General features: G+C 44.4%; 1 protein-coding gene across 1 annotated transcript in view; it reads left to right on the top strand.

Annotated features, from left to right (window-relative positions):
* The window catches only part of LOC126456632 (chaoptin-like), a 157,166-nt gene that overhangs the window by 22,986 nt on the left and 114,870 nt on the right, over nt 1-19,310 (top strand). The window contains exon 2 of the mRNA XM_050092376.1: nt 14,904-15,048. Within this exon, the coding sequence (XP_049948333.1) occupies nt 14,904-15,048 (145 nt within the window). The remainder of the gene's footprint in view (nt 1-14,903; nt 15,049-19,310) is intronic.

The raw sequence follows: 19,310 nt of genomic DNA, 5'->3' as shown, positions 1-19,310 counted from the left end.
GTTTCGCATAATTCTATGAAACTTCTATGCGCTGTATTCAAATCAATGGAGACTTAGAACATTTGAAGCACCACAAACGTCATTTTTAACTTTTTTGTACTGTTTACTACTCTTGTCTTGAAAGTTTTTTGACTGATGGGGTAAATAATCTAAACCCAAATGCAAGCAGTACCTTCGTTTCGTAATACCTTGCTACGGTACGTTTCTAATAGAAACTTTTGATTTCAAAGTATTTTTAAAGTCTGTGTATGTCAGGAAATAGGAGCAGGTTAGGAATTCGCTAATATTTACCACGTCTGTGATTGTCAACAAGTCACATTCTGGCGTCGCCAATCACTGTTGTGTAACACGACCCGATGTAGCTGCTGTGGCGAAAATAATTCCGATTCACCAGAATTTGTCGTTTGACGTATTCATGCTGTTACGTTATGAATGGCAATATGAGGCTAGATTCATTTAACACTCTAGTTTACTTGTCCAGTTTCACGGCGAAGACTGAATTTTAAAACTACCACCCAAATGTGAGTTCTGTTCAATAAAATGATGTGCTTTTGAGTGATGGCCTATTTTTAAATACTCTCAACTACAAAAAAAAAAAAAAAAAAAAAAAAAAAAAAAACACTCCACGCGCCACGAAGGAATTATCTGCAATTTTACGAAAATCAGAAGATATAAGATGTACGTGTACATACAAAAAATTATTACAATTTCAGAAAAATTTGATGATTTATCCAAGAAAAGAACTTCACAAACTCAGCAAGCCAGTAACGGGTTGGCCCATCTCTGACCCTTATGCAGGCAGCTATTCGACTTGGCATTCATTGATACAATTTTTGGGTGTCCTCCTGAGGGATGCAGTACAATACTGCAATACTGCCCGACTGGAGCTTTACATCGTCAAAACCCTAAGCTGCGTCGAAGGCACTGCCCACAACGCCCAAACATTCTCAGTTGGGGAGAGATCTCAAAATTCTGAGATGTTGGGAAGGCACTACCCATAACGCCGTAAACGCTCTTGAGACGCCCTGCTTAACCCGCAGGACAGGACAGGTAGTTTAAGTTGTGGAAAGCGGCCAAAACTAGCGGCTGTTACACTCGAACATACAACCTTTTATTTCATCAAACATTACAAGAGTCAATAGATTTGTTTTTCAAAGAAAAAACACAGCTTTCAAAACCGTTTCTTAAAGAATTTACTTTATTTATTAGCGATTCATCATGAACATTAACACATTTAATCACACTAGGGGAGCGTGGAAGCAGTTGCCAGGGAGTAACTGATGAAAATGAAATTACCTTTAACAAATGTGAATTTTATTCCTAAAAGCCTTTTCAAAATCAGATTTAAAATTCATAAGCACAAAAACACCCTCGAAATACCAAGTTACAATTTTAATTAGGGGCAGAATGAACAATATTGACAGTATGAGCCTTCCGGCCTAGAAGCTTGCGGCTCCCTTTCAACACGGTCGTAGTCACGACCGATCACAACAACGTCTGAAAGATTACACTGGTGCAAATCTGCCACACACCAGATTACTTTAAACTAAAAAATTTTAACAACTCACACAAACACTTTAACTAAGCACCCCGTAAGAGGGATGGAAATGGTACAAACACTCACGCTAAGAAATTATTTGCCACCGAAAGTGCAATTTGTTTTCAAAAGGACTCTTACGGTGGAAGGGTGGCAACTTTATAAAATAACTATTTACATAAAACCCATGAAATTCAGACTTACATAAAATATACAACATGCTCTACGTTACACATATACCGCCTCGCAAGATGATAGGCAAGATAAAAACATATTACAGGAATTCAGCCTTTACACCTTAATTCTATAAATTCGTTAACACCGAATCCGACAATCATGACAGAGGCAGCTATTAACGTATGGCAGATTGACAGGGGGATTACGGAACAACCCGAACCGCAGATTGCTGTAACCCTCCCCAACTAAACAAGGGAAAAACGGACCACCCAATTAACAAATAAACACCTTCTCGCGGGTGGGCAAACGGAGAGGAATTTTGGTACGACCCCAAAACAAAGCGGTTGGTGACCTCACCAAGAAAACAAGTAGAATTTGACAAGTAAATGAAACAACATATCTCGAATCACTTAACTTCTAATAAACTGCGATTTCTGGCGAAGACCTGGCGCAGCACCCCCCAACGCTCTCCCGAACCGTCCGCTTCCACCAGCTTCAACGGACACCATCTCACGGCGTCGCAGCTCACCCCGGCCAGCCCGATGACGTGGTTTCACTCCTGTTGCTCTCGTGTCAACCGCGAAGCCACTACCCCTTTCTATACGGCGCGGTCCACTGGACTTACGTGGGGACCTCACATGCGCCGACGCTCAAGGCGGACAAGTCATCTCATGTCTCAGTGCGCGACCGACCAACCGACCGATCCAACCGCCAATGACCGTTGCCCGAACAACTCGAGCAGACTGGCCCCCTAACGCGCAGACTCAGATGCAGGAACTCAGCCCCGACCGGGCGACCACTAGCTGAGTTCTGTTATTGGCGGAGTGGCAAGACTCTCATTTTCTGGCTTAAAGTTTGATCCAAACGACAGACATACTCGCACTCCGACGACAGACAGATACTAACTGCCGCACAAATGCGAACGAGAGACAGACCAGCAACTGGTGACGCGAGACTGACCTAGCCTGACTCCGACTGACCAACTCCGAGGTTTTCTTTTTTTTTTCTTTTATTGATTTTAAATCCCCCCCGAAGGGGGCGGGCTGGCAGCAGCATAAACTCCGATCTGACAGCGTCCCTTAAATGCACGTGAACAGGCGACCTTTCCGATTTCCCACTAGAGGGAGACACCAAATCTGCGATTGCCGCATCGGCGCCACCGACAGAGACGGAGAGCGACTGCTTCACACAACGCGCTGCGGCGCGCTCTTCAAAACAGCATTTTGTTTTTTTACCACGGCTCATGGACAAACACACTTTTCAGTAGGTAGTCACAATGTTTTGGCTCATCAGCGTACATAAAAATATAGCACGTGCTTCAGCGGCGCCGGCGGTTGTGGCCGAGCGGTTCTAGGCGCTTCAGTCCGGAACCGGGAGACAGCTACGGCCGCAGGTTCGAATCCTGCTAAGGGGAAGGATGTGTGTGATGTCCTTAGGTTAGTTAGGTCTAAGTAGTTCTAAGTTCTAGGGGACTGATGACCTCAGAAGTTAAGTCCCATAGTACTCAGAGCCATTTGAACCATATGGTTCGATGGTAAAATCACTACGCTATATGAATAAGTGCAGTAATGTGTAAAAGACCCATTAACGTTGTACGAAAACTTTTTCTGAAGTCCAGTAAAAACAGACAATGATTGAATCTCAGAGTAAAATAAACCATTAAAAATATTTTTCTTTAATCTGGCTTGAGAGCTATAACCATCACAAAATACCACCACGGGCAAACAGTCCTGCATCAGCCCGGACAGATCGAATGATGCGTGATAATTTTTACAATAGTCAGCTGAGGTCACGCAAGTTTCTTGACAGAAGCGCTTGCTTCAAAACGTTCCTCAACGGATTCAGTCTTCATTTGGTGAGATTCGCGGTGGTGTAAACGAAAGGAAGCTGCAGCTAGCGCTACATGTACGTGTGACTAGCAAGTACCTTCCGGCAGCAACATGCTTGGGCTGGGGTCTCCTCAGTTGTAGTGTCCTCAGTTCAAGAACAAATTCCTGGATTGTTGAAAACTTTGTTCTGACTATGTCACAGCTTGCAGAGTTGAATCAGTTTAATTTGATGGAAGATGGTATACTTTATGTGACCGAAGGAGATACTGCTATGTTAAAATAGTCCAGCGGACATATAATTTTGGCTGAGTCGGTGAGGAAGTGTCAGACTTTCCGCATAAGGAGCTGCCTTACATCTAGTCAATAGTAAATATTTATCCAGCATCCACGTCAGCACTGTTCAAAATTATAAATTCCTGAAATGTGCGCTTACCTCATGTTACACCTGGAGTTCGCCGTTCTACTTCCTGTTTGTCTTACGCATAGTGAAACGTTCTATAACGACGCTAAAAAAAAAAAAAAAAAAAAAAAAAAAAAAAAAAAAAAAAAAAAAAAAACTGAATCATGGGTTGGATAGAAAAGAAATTTTCATGTTAAGTTGCAAGCCATTATTGAGGAGCTGAATATGATCCTGTTGTTGAAGTTTGGGAAAAGACTGCAGTGTCGGCAATAATTACTAACGGGTGTATAAACACTCATGAGTAAGCACATATCTAAAAGACATGTAACATCGAATGCGCTGGGGAGCCATTCCTTTCGATAACAGCATAGTACAGCCGCCAACAACACTTAGACTAATCGGAATGGGATTCATGGCTCGCTGTCTTGCCAGGTATCATGGGTTGGATAGAAAAGAAATTTTCATGTTAAGTTGCAAGCCATTATTGAGGAGCTGAATATGATCCTGTTGTTGAAGTTTGGGAAAAGACTGCAGTGTCGGCAATAATTACTAACGGGTGTATAAACACTCATGAGTAAGCACATATCTAAAAGACATGTAACATCGAATGCGCTGGGGAGCCATTCCTTTCGATAACAGCATAGTACAGCCGCCAACAACACTTAGACTAATCGGAATGGGATTCATGGCTCGCTGTCTTGCCAGGTATCATACTTTACTTAGAGGCCAGGTGATCTGGCGATCACGAACACGTGTGTCCTCGGAGAGTTACTCAAACCTTTGTGAGCGATGGAGTGGCAGTGTGCGATAGGTCGCCTGCTGGATGCTGGGGTACTAAGCAGGGCTGTGGTCGATAGAAAAGGCACTGAAGCAGCTGTCTAAGTGAAGAAAAGTATCTTGATCGTTCGGATTCTCTTATTGCTCTGCTGGCTACTGGGAAAATGTGTCCAACAAATAACATAGCTCGTATAGTGCATGATACCATCTTTCACCAAAAAGGAAAGGAAAGGAGACGGTGCTGTGATGGGTACCTTGACGTATTAGGATCGAGGGTTACAAGCTACTTGAGTGGGATACGAAGGAGGTCTGCCGAGGAAACTCTACGGCTCGCGGTAAAATAAATGTAAATGTCGTGTGACTAGGGCCTCCCGTCGAGTACACGGTTCGCCGGGTGCAAGTATTTCGATTTGACGCTACTTCGGCAACTTGCGCGTCGATGGGGATGAAATGACGATGATCAGGACAACACAACACCCAGTCCCTGAGCGGAGAAAATCTCCGACCCAGCCGGGAATCGAACCCCGGCCCTTAGGACTGACATTGTCGCGTTGACCACTCAGCTACCGGGGTTGACACGGCTATCGGTGAACTACCACACAGATTGTAGTGTCTGCATGTGCATCTACATAAATACTCTACAAACAACTGTGAAGCTGATGACTGACAATACTTAGCATGTTGTCACATGTTAGAACTTCTTCATGTTCCAGTCTGGCTGCTTCAGTACGCCTGTGCGTACTGTGACCAGGCTAATATTGTCTTCATTGTCTCTGCGATTGTGCTAGCGGAAGAATATCTCTAGAGTACAAACTTATCACCGTTTCAAGTAACTATGAAAGTAGGCTTTCTGAGTATAATTTGCATCGATTTTGAAGGTCTGACAATTCAGTTTTTCAAGATTTCAATGACACAGCCCTGTGAGTCAGACTTATGACCATTAGTGCCGCACTTCTTTGTATACGAGCGATACCTCCTGTTAGTCTTCTTTGGTATCGTTGGTTGGTTTAAAAGATGGGGTAAGGGACCATTCAGCTAGGTCATCGGTCCCTTTTTCCGAATAAAACAATGCCACAAGGTTCAAATGGCCCTGAGCACTATGGGACTTAACTTCGGAGGTCACCAGTCCCCTAGAACTTAGAACTACTTAAACCTAACTAACCTAAGGACATCGCACACATCCATGCCCGAGGCAGGATTCAAACCTGCGACCGTAGCGGTAGCGCGGTGCCAGACTGTAGCGCCTAGAACCGCTCGGCCACCCCGGCCAGCACAGTGCCACAAGGATGAGAATAAAACAAGCAATACTGGCAGCAGGAATGGAGAGAAAGGAAAAACCATACGACTGACGGAAGAGCATCAAACACTTAAATGGAAATAGGGGGAGAAGAGAATCACAGAAAAGCAAGAAACAGGTAGAAGAGATTAAAATGACAGAACAGAACACCATGGCTGGCTGACCATCAGAATAAAAAGGAGAAGCCAGGCACTCTGCAACACATTAAAACATCCACCCTGAAAGCACTAGGATGGAGGACACAGAGGGACAAAGGGCATGCGTTGAAATTTAGATCAAATGATAAAACCCACCCTCACGAATAAAACGTAAAACTAAATTAGCCGATGAGGCATTGTCAGATAAAATTGGCAGCAACGCGTCCGGTAACCGAAGATTTCGTCGCAGGGCAGTCAAAGTGGGACACTGTACCAGAATTTGGGCTACTGTCAACCGGGCGGGTTTTCACGGCGCAGGAGGTAGCTGTGGGTCGCCCAAACGTCGCCGATGCGGAACCGGCAGAGAAACACAGAGGCCCTGCGAGAGGCCCGCATGGAGGACTGCCACACACTCGTAGTCTACTTAATGGCACGCAGTTTGTTGTGCGTACTAAGACTATGCCATTCCGTCTCAAAAACCTGACGACGTAAAAACCAACGCAGGTCAGTTCCTGGAATGACGATCTCCAAAAGCGGTTTCCGTGTAGCCTGCTTGGCCAGCCTGTCAGCAAGTTCGTTGCCTGGGATTCCGTGGTGTCCTGGGGTCCACATAAACACTATGGTGTCACCGCCAGATACCACACTTGCTAGGTGGTAGCCTTTAAATCGGCCGCGGTCCGCTAGTATACGTCGGACCCGCGTGTCGCCACTATCAGTGATTGCAGACCAAGCACCGCCACCCGGCAGGTCTAGAGAGACTTCCTAGCACTCGCCCTAGTTGTACAGCCGACTTTGCTAGCGATGGTTCACTGACAAATTACGCTCTCATTTGCCGAGACGATAGTTTAGCATAGCCTTCAGCTACGTCATTTGCTACGACCTAGCAAGGCGCCATTATCATTAGCTATTTATCTTGTGATGCATGTACCGTCAGACCGATGTTCACCAATTATGGATTAAAGTTACGTATTCCAGCAGCTACGTACTTTTTTTACTAGACTCATCTCCTTTAACTGTTCCAGACCTCACGCCAGCCTGCGTGAGCTTAAATGCGTGCCTTTCGGCTACCCGTCACAGTGGATTGGCTGTCTTGCCAGTCCACAAAAAACACCACTGAACGACCGGACCGTTCCAGGGCATAAATGGACTCCTGCATGTTCGCTACCATAGGACGACGAGGTTAACACTGGTCGATAGCTTGTAGGTTGCTCAAGGAGTCAGTACACAGAAGAAACGACTCCCCAGGGCATGAACGGATGCGCTCAAGAGCACAAGATATAGCCACCAGCTCTGCAGTAAAGCATTGCAGCCATGGGGCCAGGAAAGCTGTTCACTATGTCCTCCATGGACATACGCGAAGCCGACGTGACCATCAGCCATCGATCCATCGGTGTAAATGACTACATGGCCTCTGTACGTGTCAAGAATCTAGATGAAGTGACATCGGAGAGCCGCGGGTTGAACTGAGCTCTTTGGGCCATGTGAAAGGTCCAGGCGAAGCCGCGGCGTAAGTGTACACCAGGGAGGTGTACACGATTGGACCTCGAGTATAGCTGGTAAAGGCAACGACTCCTGTTCATATATAAGGGAACAACGCGAACTGCAGTTGTGAGCCCTGACCTGGGCCGCCGATGCAGGAGATGAACCGCCATGGGTGGGAAAAGGAGACGGTAATTTGGATGCGCAAGAGAACTATGAACGTGTCCAATGTAACTAACCTGCAATGGAGGAACGGCAGCCTCCGCAAGGACGTTGGTCAGCAGACTCGTGCTAAAAGCTCCCGTCGCTAGTCGAACGCCACAGTGGTGCACTGGGTCGAGTAAACGCAACGCTGAGGGCGCCGCCGAACCATAAACCAGACTCCCACAGTCAATGCGGGATTGAACAAGGGCTCTGTATAGCTGCAGCAGCGTAGAGCGATCTGCACACCAGATGGTGTTGCTCAGGCAGCGGAGGGCATTGAGATGCTGCCAGCACCTCCACTTAAGCTGCGAAGGTGAGGAAGCCAAGTCAGTTCAGTGGTAGTGGTGAATGTCAGCGAAGAATTTGAATGATTGGGTTAGTATCTTAATATTTTTTTAAATTTTAGACAACTTTTAGTGCTCATCACGTTATAACGAGAACGAGGCTGACGACATTGCTATTTAGTGTCTCAAATTTTACGGATGTTGTGCGAATGCACAACATTAGATATTAGACTACAGTCTTTCACTAGCAAGAGGCGAGAGCAGGGTACAGATGATTCAGTTTCATCCCAGGTAAGGCTACTCAATACTAGAATACGTCCACCACATTTCTGGGTAGTCCGTTATAGCAAGGGGCATGAATCACGTCATGAGATTTTCTGAGTATACGTAACCTGCCGTTTGAGTGCGCCAGTGAGTTCCGGGACACGTCAGACTAGGCGACGTTTCACCTTAGTTTGAAAATCAATGGTCGTGTTCTATGCACATGCTGATACCTGCACCTTGTTTCACCATGAAGGGAGAGTTACGTTTATAGGACGGTGGTTCTGGATGCTATGGCTGTTCACAGGTTCTTGTGATTTAACACTGAACCCACACTTCAGTGGATCCTGTCGATCCACTCTTACAAGCAGCGATTGCCGTCAATTACCTGCGTCCTCGATTCTTGCTTATGGAAGAACTTATTGTTTATGACATGATCCTTGTTAATAGTAATGGTTTATCTATATATCTGAATATGATGTCACATTATAAGTATTCATTAGCTTATAATAGGTGAATAATATATTAAGACCGTTTTTGCACCTTATTTTTGTATTTTTAGTGATGTGTGGATACCTGAGGATGGGCCGTGTGCGACAAACTGGTTGCCAGAGGTTGAAAATATCGCTACAGTAGTAAGGTTCTTTTATTTAGGGCGCGACTGGTTTCGGGTTCTTACAGGCCCGTCTTCTGGTGTTATTAGTTCGTGCTGTGACCCCTAGTGCCGCGGTGGACTAGCGAAGGACGCGGTCTTGTAATACACCGCGTCCTATACTAGTCCACCGCGGCGCTCGGAGTCACAGCACGAATTAATAACACCTGAAGATCGACGTTAAAGATCCCGAAACCAGTTGTGTTCTACATAAAAGAACCTTATGAGTGCTTCGGTATTTTCAACCACTGGTATTCTGGTATAATGCTCAGTTGCGGATTTTCCTCCGACAGGATTGTTTGTGAAATTGGTTGTTTAATGTAGAGACAACACAGCTGTGAGCAAACCATGATTTCCCAATAATAATAATATTTAAAGTGAGAAGAAGCACTACATGGAAGGGACCAGAACAGCTTCAACGGTCAGCCATTAATCACGTCGCTGACCATTTACACTGAAGGGCAAAATCTTCCAAGTAGTCTAACCCTTATGGCAAGGGGAAATTAAACCAGTAGTCCTAAGTCGGGAAGCTTACAAAAAAAGAACTGCAAAACTACAAAGAACATAGGATGTCGCCTGGAACAGATACAAGAAACATTTGCACCACAAAAGGAAAAGTTATGACGGTATTACTACACTCATCGTATTCCGTGATAATCGGTGGCAGATCGAAGACAGAATCGTTCAAAGACAGAAACGGGAAACTCCGAAAATTGGTTAGGATTAAAATAAATCCAACGACACATTACACGCGATCTGTCAGGTTGCAGCAAAATTCACAAATACCGTCAGCAATAGGTGATTACAGTTGTAGAGTCACCTAGGTGACAGTCACGTGTGTGACCTATAACGGTCAGTTATAGGTTGTGGGGAGGATTTCATAAGCAAAGTTTTTATGAGTGATTCACTCCTGGAAACTTGCCGTTTGGATGTACTAGAGCGTACCGAAAAGTAATGCCTCTGAATTTTTTATTCCGTTCTCATTATTGGGTGAGACATTGCATATCATGCATATTACTCGTACTAATTGCCTGAATCACTGATGCAAGTTGCAACACTCTTTTGCTAGAGGGCTCAGATTTATAGCGTGTAATATGGCGGTGTTTAACGTAACTACAAGGGGACTTCAATAAGTAAGGCTAGACCTTTTTTTGTTTTTTTTGTAAGGGAAGGATGGTTTTATTTAGGATTCGAATATAACTTACTATTCCCCACTCTTTTGGCTACTTATTTTATTTTATTTTGCGTATGGCTCATAACATCACAGTAAAAATTACAGACACAATACGATTTAAAAAAAATGACATATGTATAAACAGAACAATAAATAACAGTTTGTATATAAGGACACCACCAATTGTAAATTTACACTCACAGAAGGGCAATCATAAACAAACGTCCATCCTAGATAATATATAGTCAATTGCCTCTTGGGTCGCCATTAGGAAATCCTGTGGGTCACCCTCATATGCCCTTACTGGGCATTTCTGCACGATGTGTTTGACCGTCTGTCTCTCAGCGCCACAATCGCAAGCGGCCGAAGGAAGTTTACCCCATCCGTGTAAGGAGTCGGCGCATCTCCCACAGTTGGTTATGATGCGATTAAGAGGTGACCAAACTTTGCGAGGGCAATCAAATCCTTGTGGTTTACTAAAGATGCATGGCATACTGTGCCAGTTTACTGCTGTTCTGCTCTCCCATTCCTCTTTCCATCGGTCATTTATTTTAAAGTTGGTTTGGTGCAGCGCCTGTGCGGTCTTTAGTGGAGGATGCCTAGACCGGTTTCCTTGGATGTCGTGAGTATCTGCATGGATTTGTAATTGAGGGTTGGTCACGATTTTTTGAAATTCTCTAACCAGAGCGTGTTCTCGGCGCAGGTTAGGAGGGGCTATGTTACTGACAACGGGCAGCCGCACTGTAGGAGTTGGCCTGATTGTGCCTGATGTAATACGCATTGTTGCATTAAGTTGGCTATCTACCATGTGTGTGTGTTTGCTGTTGAGCCACACTGGGGCACAGTATTCTGCCACTGGATACACCAAGCCAAGAGCGGATGTTCTTAAGGTAGATGCTGTGGAGCCCCAAGTGGTGCCACAGAGCTTCTGCAATATGTTGTTGCGTGTCTTAAGTTTCGCTGCAGTTTTCGTCAGGTGTTCTTTGAATCTTAATGTCCCATATAGGGTAACCCAAAGGCTACAAAACCCTATTCTCCAACGTAATTTCCTTTCAATACGACGGCAGTACGCCACCTTATAGGGAGGACCTACATGGCCGGATGGTACCACCACTCCACTGCTCGACGCTGGACCCTACGTCTTGCTGCAGGAGTCCACGTTCTGCTTCCTGCGGAGTGCGCCCTTCTCTGGACCAAACAGATGAAAGTCGGAAGGTGACAGATCCGGCCTGTAGGATGAATGAGGAAGAACGGTCCAATGAAGTTTTGTGAGCTCCTCTCAGATGGGCAGACTTTGGGGATGACGCCATGTGTTGTCATGGAGATGGAGAAGTTCGCTGGTATCACTTAGAATGAGGCTATACGCACGTTCCAATACTGCACGAGTCACAGCTGTGCGCTGCCGGCCGACGTGAGGGAGATCGGACAGGTTCCGCGAAATGAAATGATCGGTTTCCGCATGCTCGTTGCGATAGTAGGAGACGCCTCGCCTAAAGCGAAAGACTCGCCGTCCATCCGTTCACTGTTAAGTGTCCGTAGATATTCTGCAAGCGCCTATGAATGTTTGTGAAGCTCTGTATGTTGTGTTGGCAGAAAAGCCAACACCGTGTTACTAGTGGAGGCCGAAATGCGCGCGTTTTAGCTCACGCAGGCTGCCTTGAGGAGGGAAGAACTATACTGACGTGAGGTTTCGAACATGACAAGGAATTAGAATTCAGAAAGCGGACGTAATTAGTTTGATACTTTAATCTATTAATGATGAACGTCGCTCTTGACGGTACATGATTCACAATATTATCTGTTCAGAATATATTCATAGTAACTGAATATGGCGCCTTTCTAGGTAGTAGCAAATAACGTAGCTGAAGGCTATGCTAAACTATCGTCTCTGAAAATGAGAGCGTATGTAGACAGTGAACCATCGCTAGCAAAGTCGGCTGTACAACTGGGGCGAGTGCTAGGGAGTCTCTCTAGACTAAACCTGCCGTGTGGCGGCGCTCGGTCTGGAATCACTGATAGTGGCGGCACACGGGTCCGACGTATACTAACGGACCGCGGCCGTTTTAAAGGCTACCACCTAGCGGTGACACTGCACTGTATTTCTGCCGAAATAAGAAATCTAAATGACAGTTCTCTGCTTGAAACACATCTCCACTACAGACGCCATTTTGAAGGATACGTATAGCGTCGCCCCCTATTGGAACTTCATGAAACTATAGAGGCAGAAGTACGAATATCCCATGATTTCTCACAACAAATGATGCATTTTTCCAACCGAAACTGGCTGAGAAAGACAGTGCGTTGCAATACTTATGTCGGTATTGGAGAAAACCCTCAGAAGCAGAAAACATGCATTCGAAGGGTTCGTCTACACATGGAGGACCCTCTAATTCACTATGACCAATGTTAGACCACACACGACGCTGCGACCTCTGCAATATACCGACGCCTTTGTTTTTTGCAAATTTGTGGTAAGGTCTCATGGGACCAAACTGCTGTGGTCATCGGTCCCTAAGCTTACACACTACTTAATCTAACTTAAACTAATTTACGCTATGGACGACACACACACACACCCATGTCCGTCGGGGGGAGCCGCGCGGACCGTGACAAGACGCCCGTTGACCGCGCGGCTACGCCGCTCGTCCGACGCCTTTCTCTGACGGTAATCGAACACTTTCCACACAATCCTGACTCGATCCCATGCGATTTTCATCTGTTTCCAAAACTTAAAGAATACATTTGTTTGAGATGAAGGGGAGCAAACAGTGGTGAGTTTGTGGCTCCGTCAACAAAATCAAACGCTCTGCAGTGACGGTATCAACACACTGGTCTCTCGTTGGGAAAAATGTGTTTCTTCGCCAGGGTGAATATCTTGAGAAATAAATACGTAGCTGCGAAGAATAAAGCTGAGGAATGCTAGAAATTTTTTTTATTTTAGAAAGCCTTTAGAATTTCCAGATAAAAAATTCGGAGGCATTTATTTCCAGTACGCTCTTGTAAAACATGTACGAAAATTGGCCCACTTTCAGATCTGCCGCTTTACCTCGCACATAAACTGAGAAGAGGGAGCCGCCGTCAGGCCTTGCTGTAATTATGACACCACGCACCATTTCCGTCCGGCAGAAACAATGGCTGGGAGAAACTGGTACGTTCGCAACTATGTGGGTTAATCTTGGTGCTCCACGGATGAGCCACACTGTCTACCCTGAAGAGGACGTCATTCGGCACGTACAAGAGAAGACGATGGCAAGCACTCGAAACATTGTAGAATGAAGGCTTTCACGACCGGATGACTCCGACTCAGCGGAGCAGCGCCTCTGAGGAAGTCCAGCGCAGCCTGGACGAAACGTAAGGAACAGAAAAGTTCTTGGACCACGACCTCACATCCCGAAAAGTATATAAACAACTCGAAACATTGCCCAAGCCACGGGATTCTGTACAACACACACCTCAGAGTTCATTGTCTCCACCGTGCGCAATGTGAAGCGCAATATTTGAGAGCGATCTGATCTAAAAACTTATTTAATATCCGTACGATGCATTACCGGACATACGTTCCTCATCTAAACTTTATTTACTATGTATCATTTGCAACAGGTTTCTAATAGGAGCCGGTCGGTGTGGCCGAGAAGTTATAGGCACTTCAGTCTGGAACCTTGCGACCGCTATGGTCGCAGGTTCGAATCCTGCCACGGGCATGGATGTGTGATATCCTTAGGTTAGTTAGGTTTAAGTAGTTCTAACTTCTAGAGGACTAATGACCTCAGATGTTACGTCCTATAGTGCTCAGAGCCATTTGAATCATTTTTTTCTAATAGGAATTGTGGAATACCTGTATTTAATGGCTCTATGAAGAACCCTATAAAGTGGTCACGTGAAGTAAACGAAAATCTAGGAAAAATTGAAATTAACATAGAAATTACTGACGGTAAAACGAAATTTAGGAACCTAATTCAAGCACAGAGTCTTGCTAAGAAGCTTAATTGGCAAAATTCCGAATCGATGCAAAATTTTAAAAAGATACTTATTTAAAGAATAGGCAACGGCCTTGACGCAGTGAATACACCGGTTCCCGTCAGATCACCGAAGTTAAGCGCTGTCGGGCGCGGCCGAGCTACTCGACCGAACAGTAGCGGCTCCGGTCAAAGAAAACCATCGCAACGACCGGGAGAGCGGTGTGCTGACCTCTCGCGCCTCCTATCCTCATCCTCAATGAGGATGACACGGCGGTCGGATGGTCCCGATGGGCCACTTGTGGCCTGGCGACGGAGTGCTTTTTTTATTTATCGAATGAAAAGATACTGGGGAGACAAGATGAATTAACTGGAAAGAAAGTGAAAATACGCTTCTTCATTGGGCACAAGTCAAAGTAATAATAATAATAATAATAATTCGCGTGGCTCACAGCCCGCTCCAAGCCTCTGGATCTGGCGCCACTTTGGTGGCGTACGTTACGTATAGCAGCTTCTCAATCTGCCTGTCTGAGCTGAATGGACCTCGTTCCAGATAATTCGACCACAAAAAAAAAAGCTCTTCAACTGGAAAACGCGTCCAACACAACTTATGTACAACGGAGTTTTAGAGAAAACTGTTAAGCGAACATTTTGCTTACGCTATTCTTCAACAGCCACTACCTGTGGTGTGACGGGGACACGAAGCCTCTTCATGTTGCCTTCCTACTTGTGTTTGCAGGTCTTCCGAGCGGCAGCGTGGTGGAGCACATGGACGTCGTCAACTCGGGCCTCGAAGCGGTCGAGGCCGACTCTCTGGAGGTGCACATCGAATCCCTGCGCCTCATGAGCAACCGCATCCAGTACGTCGCACCGAGGGCCTTCGCGTGAGTAATACAAATGTAGCTCTACTGTACGACAAGCATACAGGTTTATCTCTGTGCACAAGTCAATGCCCTGACTGACTCACTCACACATCATCACCCAGCCCAAAACGACAAGGATGGAAACTTGGAATTTAGATATCATGCAGACCTGGTACTGCAGGCGTTGTTTAAGAAAGGATTCTTCGTAATTCCAACCCTAACGGGATTAAATAGGGAATGAGGATTTTTTTAAAACTTAAGCCAGTTTTGAAGATAGTCCTACAAAAATTGGTGTTTGGTTTCTCAGTCAGAAATGAAGAAATACGTGTTTCAGCATTTTTGGAGATTTAACCTGCAGGGGCGAGATAGTGGGTGAAAGTTTATCATTAAAGAACTGCTAAAGTATTTTTAAAGCTATGTCTATGAACATTTGTATTCGACTTCTCGATTAGAAATTAAAAAAAAAATGCGTGTTTCAATGTTCTTAGAAATTGAACTTCTTATCGGGTAAAATAGGGGATAAGATTTTTTATGAAAATATTTTATTATGAGCGTTTTTAAAACCAAATTTATGAAAATTTAGAAATGAAAAAAATCTTGTTTCACTGTTTTCGGATATTCACCCCCTATGGGGTAAAATGGGGGATGAAATTTTTATGGAAATATTTCATTGTGCAAGCATTCTTGAAGCTAAATATATGAAAATTTGTGTTTGACTTCTCTATCAGAAATAAAACACACACATGTCACAGTTCCTGGACATTCAGCCACTAAGAGGGTGAAGTAGGGTGGAGAGGGGAGGGGGGGTGGAAGGAAAGAAACGTTTTATGAAAATATCTCATTGCGAAAGCATTATTAAAGCCATACTGGTTTTTGCTTTTCGGTTAGAGGTGAAAGAAATATGTGTTTAACTTTTCTTGGAAATTCAACCCTAAGGGAGTGAAATAGGGTCATACTTATCCACTGACTCATCTTTGCCCAGCCCAAACCGCCAAGGATAGAAACCTGAAGTTGGAGAGCGTGTGGATGTTATACTGCAGGCATCGTTTAAGGTGGGATTGTCCGAAATTCCACTCGTAAGTGAGTGAAATAGGGGCTGAAAGGCTCTTTGAAAGTATGTTCCTATTAAGGGAATTTAGATGCTAGGGCTACTAAAACAGGTATTTCTTTGATGTCTCGGTCAGAAAATAAAAAAAATACGTGTTTCAGCGGTTTTGGAAATTCAACTATTAAGGGGGTAAATTAATGGGTCAACTTTTTTAAATAAATAATTACCAAAGAACTGCTAAACGATTCTTAAGGCTTCATCTGTGACAATTCGTATCCGACTTCTCAGTTAGAAATTAAAAAAAAAAAAAGTGTTTCAGCGTTTCTGAAAATTCAACCCTGAGAGAGTGCAGTAGGGGATGAAAAGTTTTAGAAAATATTTCGTTGTACTAAAAAAAACTAAAGCCAAATTTATGAAAAGTGATATTTCATTTTTCAGTTAGGTATAAAGAAATATTTGTTAGGGAAAAAAGTTATTGCTGAAATATCCCCACAAAAATTCAAAAGGAATGATTAACAAAAACCATGGGCTACAGCTACCACAATCGCTTTTTGGTCAGAAGTACATGCCGGAAAAAACGTGCTTCTATGGCCTTAATCAGCGTGAAAAACTTAGGTGTTGCAGTTTCTGAATAACTTAAAATTCTATAAAACAAAAACAAAAAAGAAAATCGCAGCAGGTAACACAGTCTACGCGAGCGAAGCAACTAGCGCTAAGCAAGTATTAAGTAAGGGGACGAACTTAAGGTGATAGCTGTCAGGAAAATTAACAAGAAAGTGTAGAGCAACTGCTCGTGTGTCCGGAAATGGACGGTGAGTCTGCGACAAAGCCATTAATACTGATACGGGACATTACTCAATTAAAGCATGTTTGTCAATGTCATTAATGAACAATATCACTGCCTGTATTGCAGTTACGTCGAATCACACTGATCCGTTATCCATTCCAGGAGCAAGCCGACATGGTTTTAGTTTATAGTAAAGCAAGTAGAAATGGTCAATAGTCTACACTGATTTACCGATCCACTTACGCTAATAAAGAAGGCAACAAGCTTACGAAACCTTTTCACTCATTTTTCGGCGGTTTTATGTGCCTGTGGGCTTCCAGAAAAGTGAGCCACCAGGGCGGCAGCCAGATGTACGAGTACCATCTCTGGCTCTACATGATATTCTAACCAACCACAAACTCTAGCACGTACCTCGTCAGCATGAAGTAAGAATGGTGTGATGTATCTTGTGTGAAAACCAATACTATCCTTACCATCTGCTACTTTTGCAGAGATTATCCAGAAAGGATTCTCCTGAAAGTAAAAGGTTGGGTCACTTTCTTTTGGAAAAGGCAAGCACTATTATGTGCTTTCTGTCATCCATACGCTTCACTGATGAGGTGTTCCTTGGTGGATGTGGTGTCATAAACCTGTACACAATCGTCATATGTGGACTACAGAGCGCCATGTCCGTAAAGTAAGAACCCGCTTCAGCTGTAAAGAAAATTTATTTATTTAAATGCACGACCGGATGCAGGACATCAGAGCTCCATCGTCAGGTGTTAATAACTGGAGAGACAAGAGAGAAGGCTGGCTATAAAGTCTGTACAAGGAGTTAAGAAAATTGAGATAATCCACAGAAAGCTCTCATACTCAAAAACATCACACATTCGTCCGTTCAGGCCAGTCAATACGGAATATCAAGCTCACGACTTCACATGTGAATGGGTATGAGAACCACAAGGCGACCAATAGCCAGAAACAGGAAGCAAGGTGCCATATATATATCAAATGTAAACAGCACCTACGGTACGAGCAGCCAACGAAATGGAGCGAACAACGTCCAGTGCTGGAATCATATTCACTGTGTTTTAGCAAAGAGAGAGAGTACACCCAGACGAAGGAAAACCACACAACAATGCAAGGGCGGAAACGATTACTTGCTTTTTATACTTAGTGTGAGTGGAACGGTTTTGACTGCAGTACGAAAGCCCCTTTAACAGTGCTGAAGAACGTACGTATTGTGGCAGCTGCTGGGGAAGTCCAGGACACACCCGGTATTTTCCAGAACGTCAGATCTTTCATGCTCCGGAGCCTGTCTCACATCCTGGGGCCGTAACTTCGAACACTCTCTTAGACGATGAGTGTTGTCTGCGTTTGTTCGTATTTCTTGGTTCCTCCTGTACTAAGCATAATAGACATGTTTTCTCGCCCTGTTCTCGTTCTTCCTTTCTTTTGTTTTGCGTCGTCACTACCGCGCCAGGAAAGCATTTCCGCCCATGCATTGCTGTGAGAGTTTGCAACGTCTAGGTGCATTCCATCTCTTCTGGAAGTTTGTAACCGCTGAGCTGAAACACTCTGTATTCGGTTCCGTCATTGGCAGTTCTTTGCTCCGCTCCACTGGCTGCTCGTGGCTTATGTGGTGGCTGCTCTTTACACGGCACTTTGCCTTCCGGCCTCTGGCTACTGAAAGCGTTGTAGTTTTCAGTTGTGCTCATACGAGGGTGTGAGCCTGACTTTTCATGGTGACTGGGCCGACCGCCACCCTTGTATGACTGTTTCTAATAAAGTGAGTGTGCCAGCTTCTTGAAGTTTTTCTCATTTTTCGCAACTCGTCTTATAGACTTTATAACTGGCCTTCGCCTCTTGTCTTTATAATTGTTAACAACTGATGATGGAGCTCTAATGCTCTGAAACTGGTCTTGCAGTTAAATACATAAATCTTCATTACAACTGAAGCGAATTTACTCAGTTGCGGTTGTTCACCACGTCAAGTACTCGGCTATTGGTTGAATGTTAGCACCATTCTTTGGACAGGGATTAGATTACGACCAACTACTTGGACAATTCGTTTTCCCACAACGCCTTAGTGACGATATACGTATGTAGGTACTGTAGAACACTCTGCTTCTTTTAGTGCAGAAATGTTGCCTTAGGAATACAATAGGTAATGTGGTTGATGCATAATGGGGTACCATCCCACTCAATACCATTCCTTGTCAACACTCGGGAGATGTACGGAACGAGGAAACCCTTGTGCCTGGCCACCTCAGTCTCCAGACTTTGTTTTTGAGGGGCTTCTGGAAAGTGTGTATGCTGAAGCAGTTGCTATTAATGTAACAGTACTAACTGCTCTATTGCAAACATATAGTATGCCTTCTCACATGTGTTCATATAAACTATTTTGCTTCTTTCCAGTTAGTAATGACCTCCTGAATTTCCTTTACTCAATATACATGATTTATTGTT

The sequence above is a fragment of the Schistocerca serialis genome, chromosome 2 (assembly GCF_023864345.2).
Source record: "Schistocerca serialis cubense isolate TAMUIC-IGC-003099 chromosome 2, iqSchSeri2.2, whole genome shotgun sequence".
Classification (NCBI taxonomy): Eukaryota; Metazoa; Arthropoda; class Insecta; order Orthoptera; family Acrididae; genus Schistocerca; species Schistocerca serialis.
Note: the sequence above shows the minus strand (reverse complement) of the source record. Positions and strands in the feature narration are given on the sequence as shown.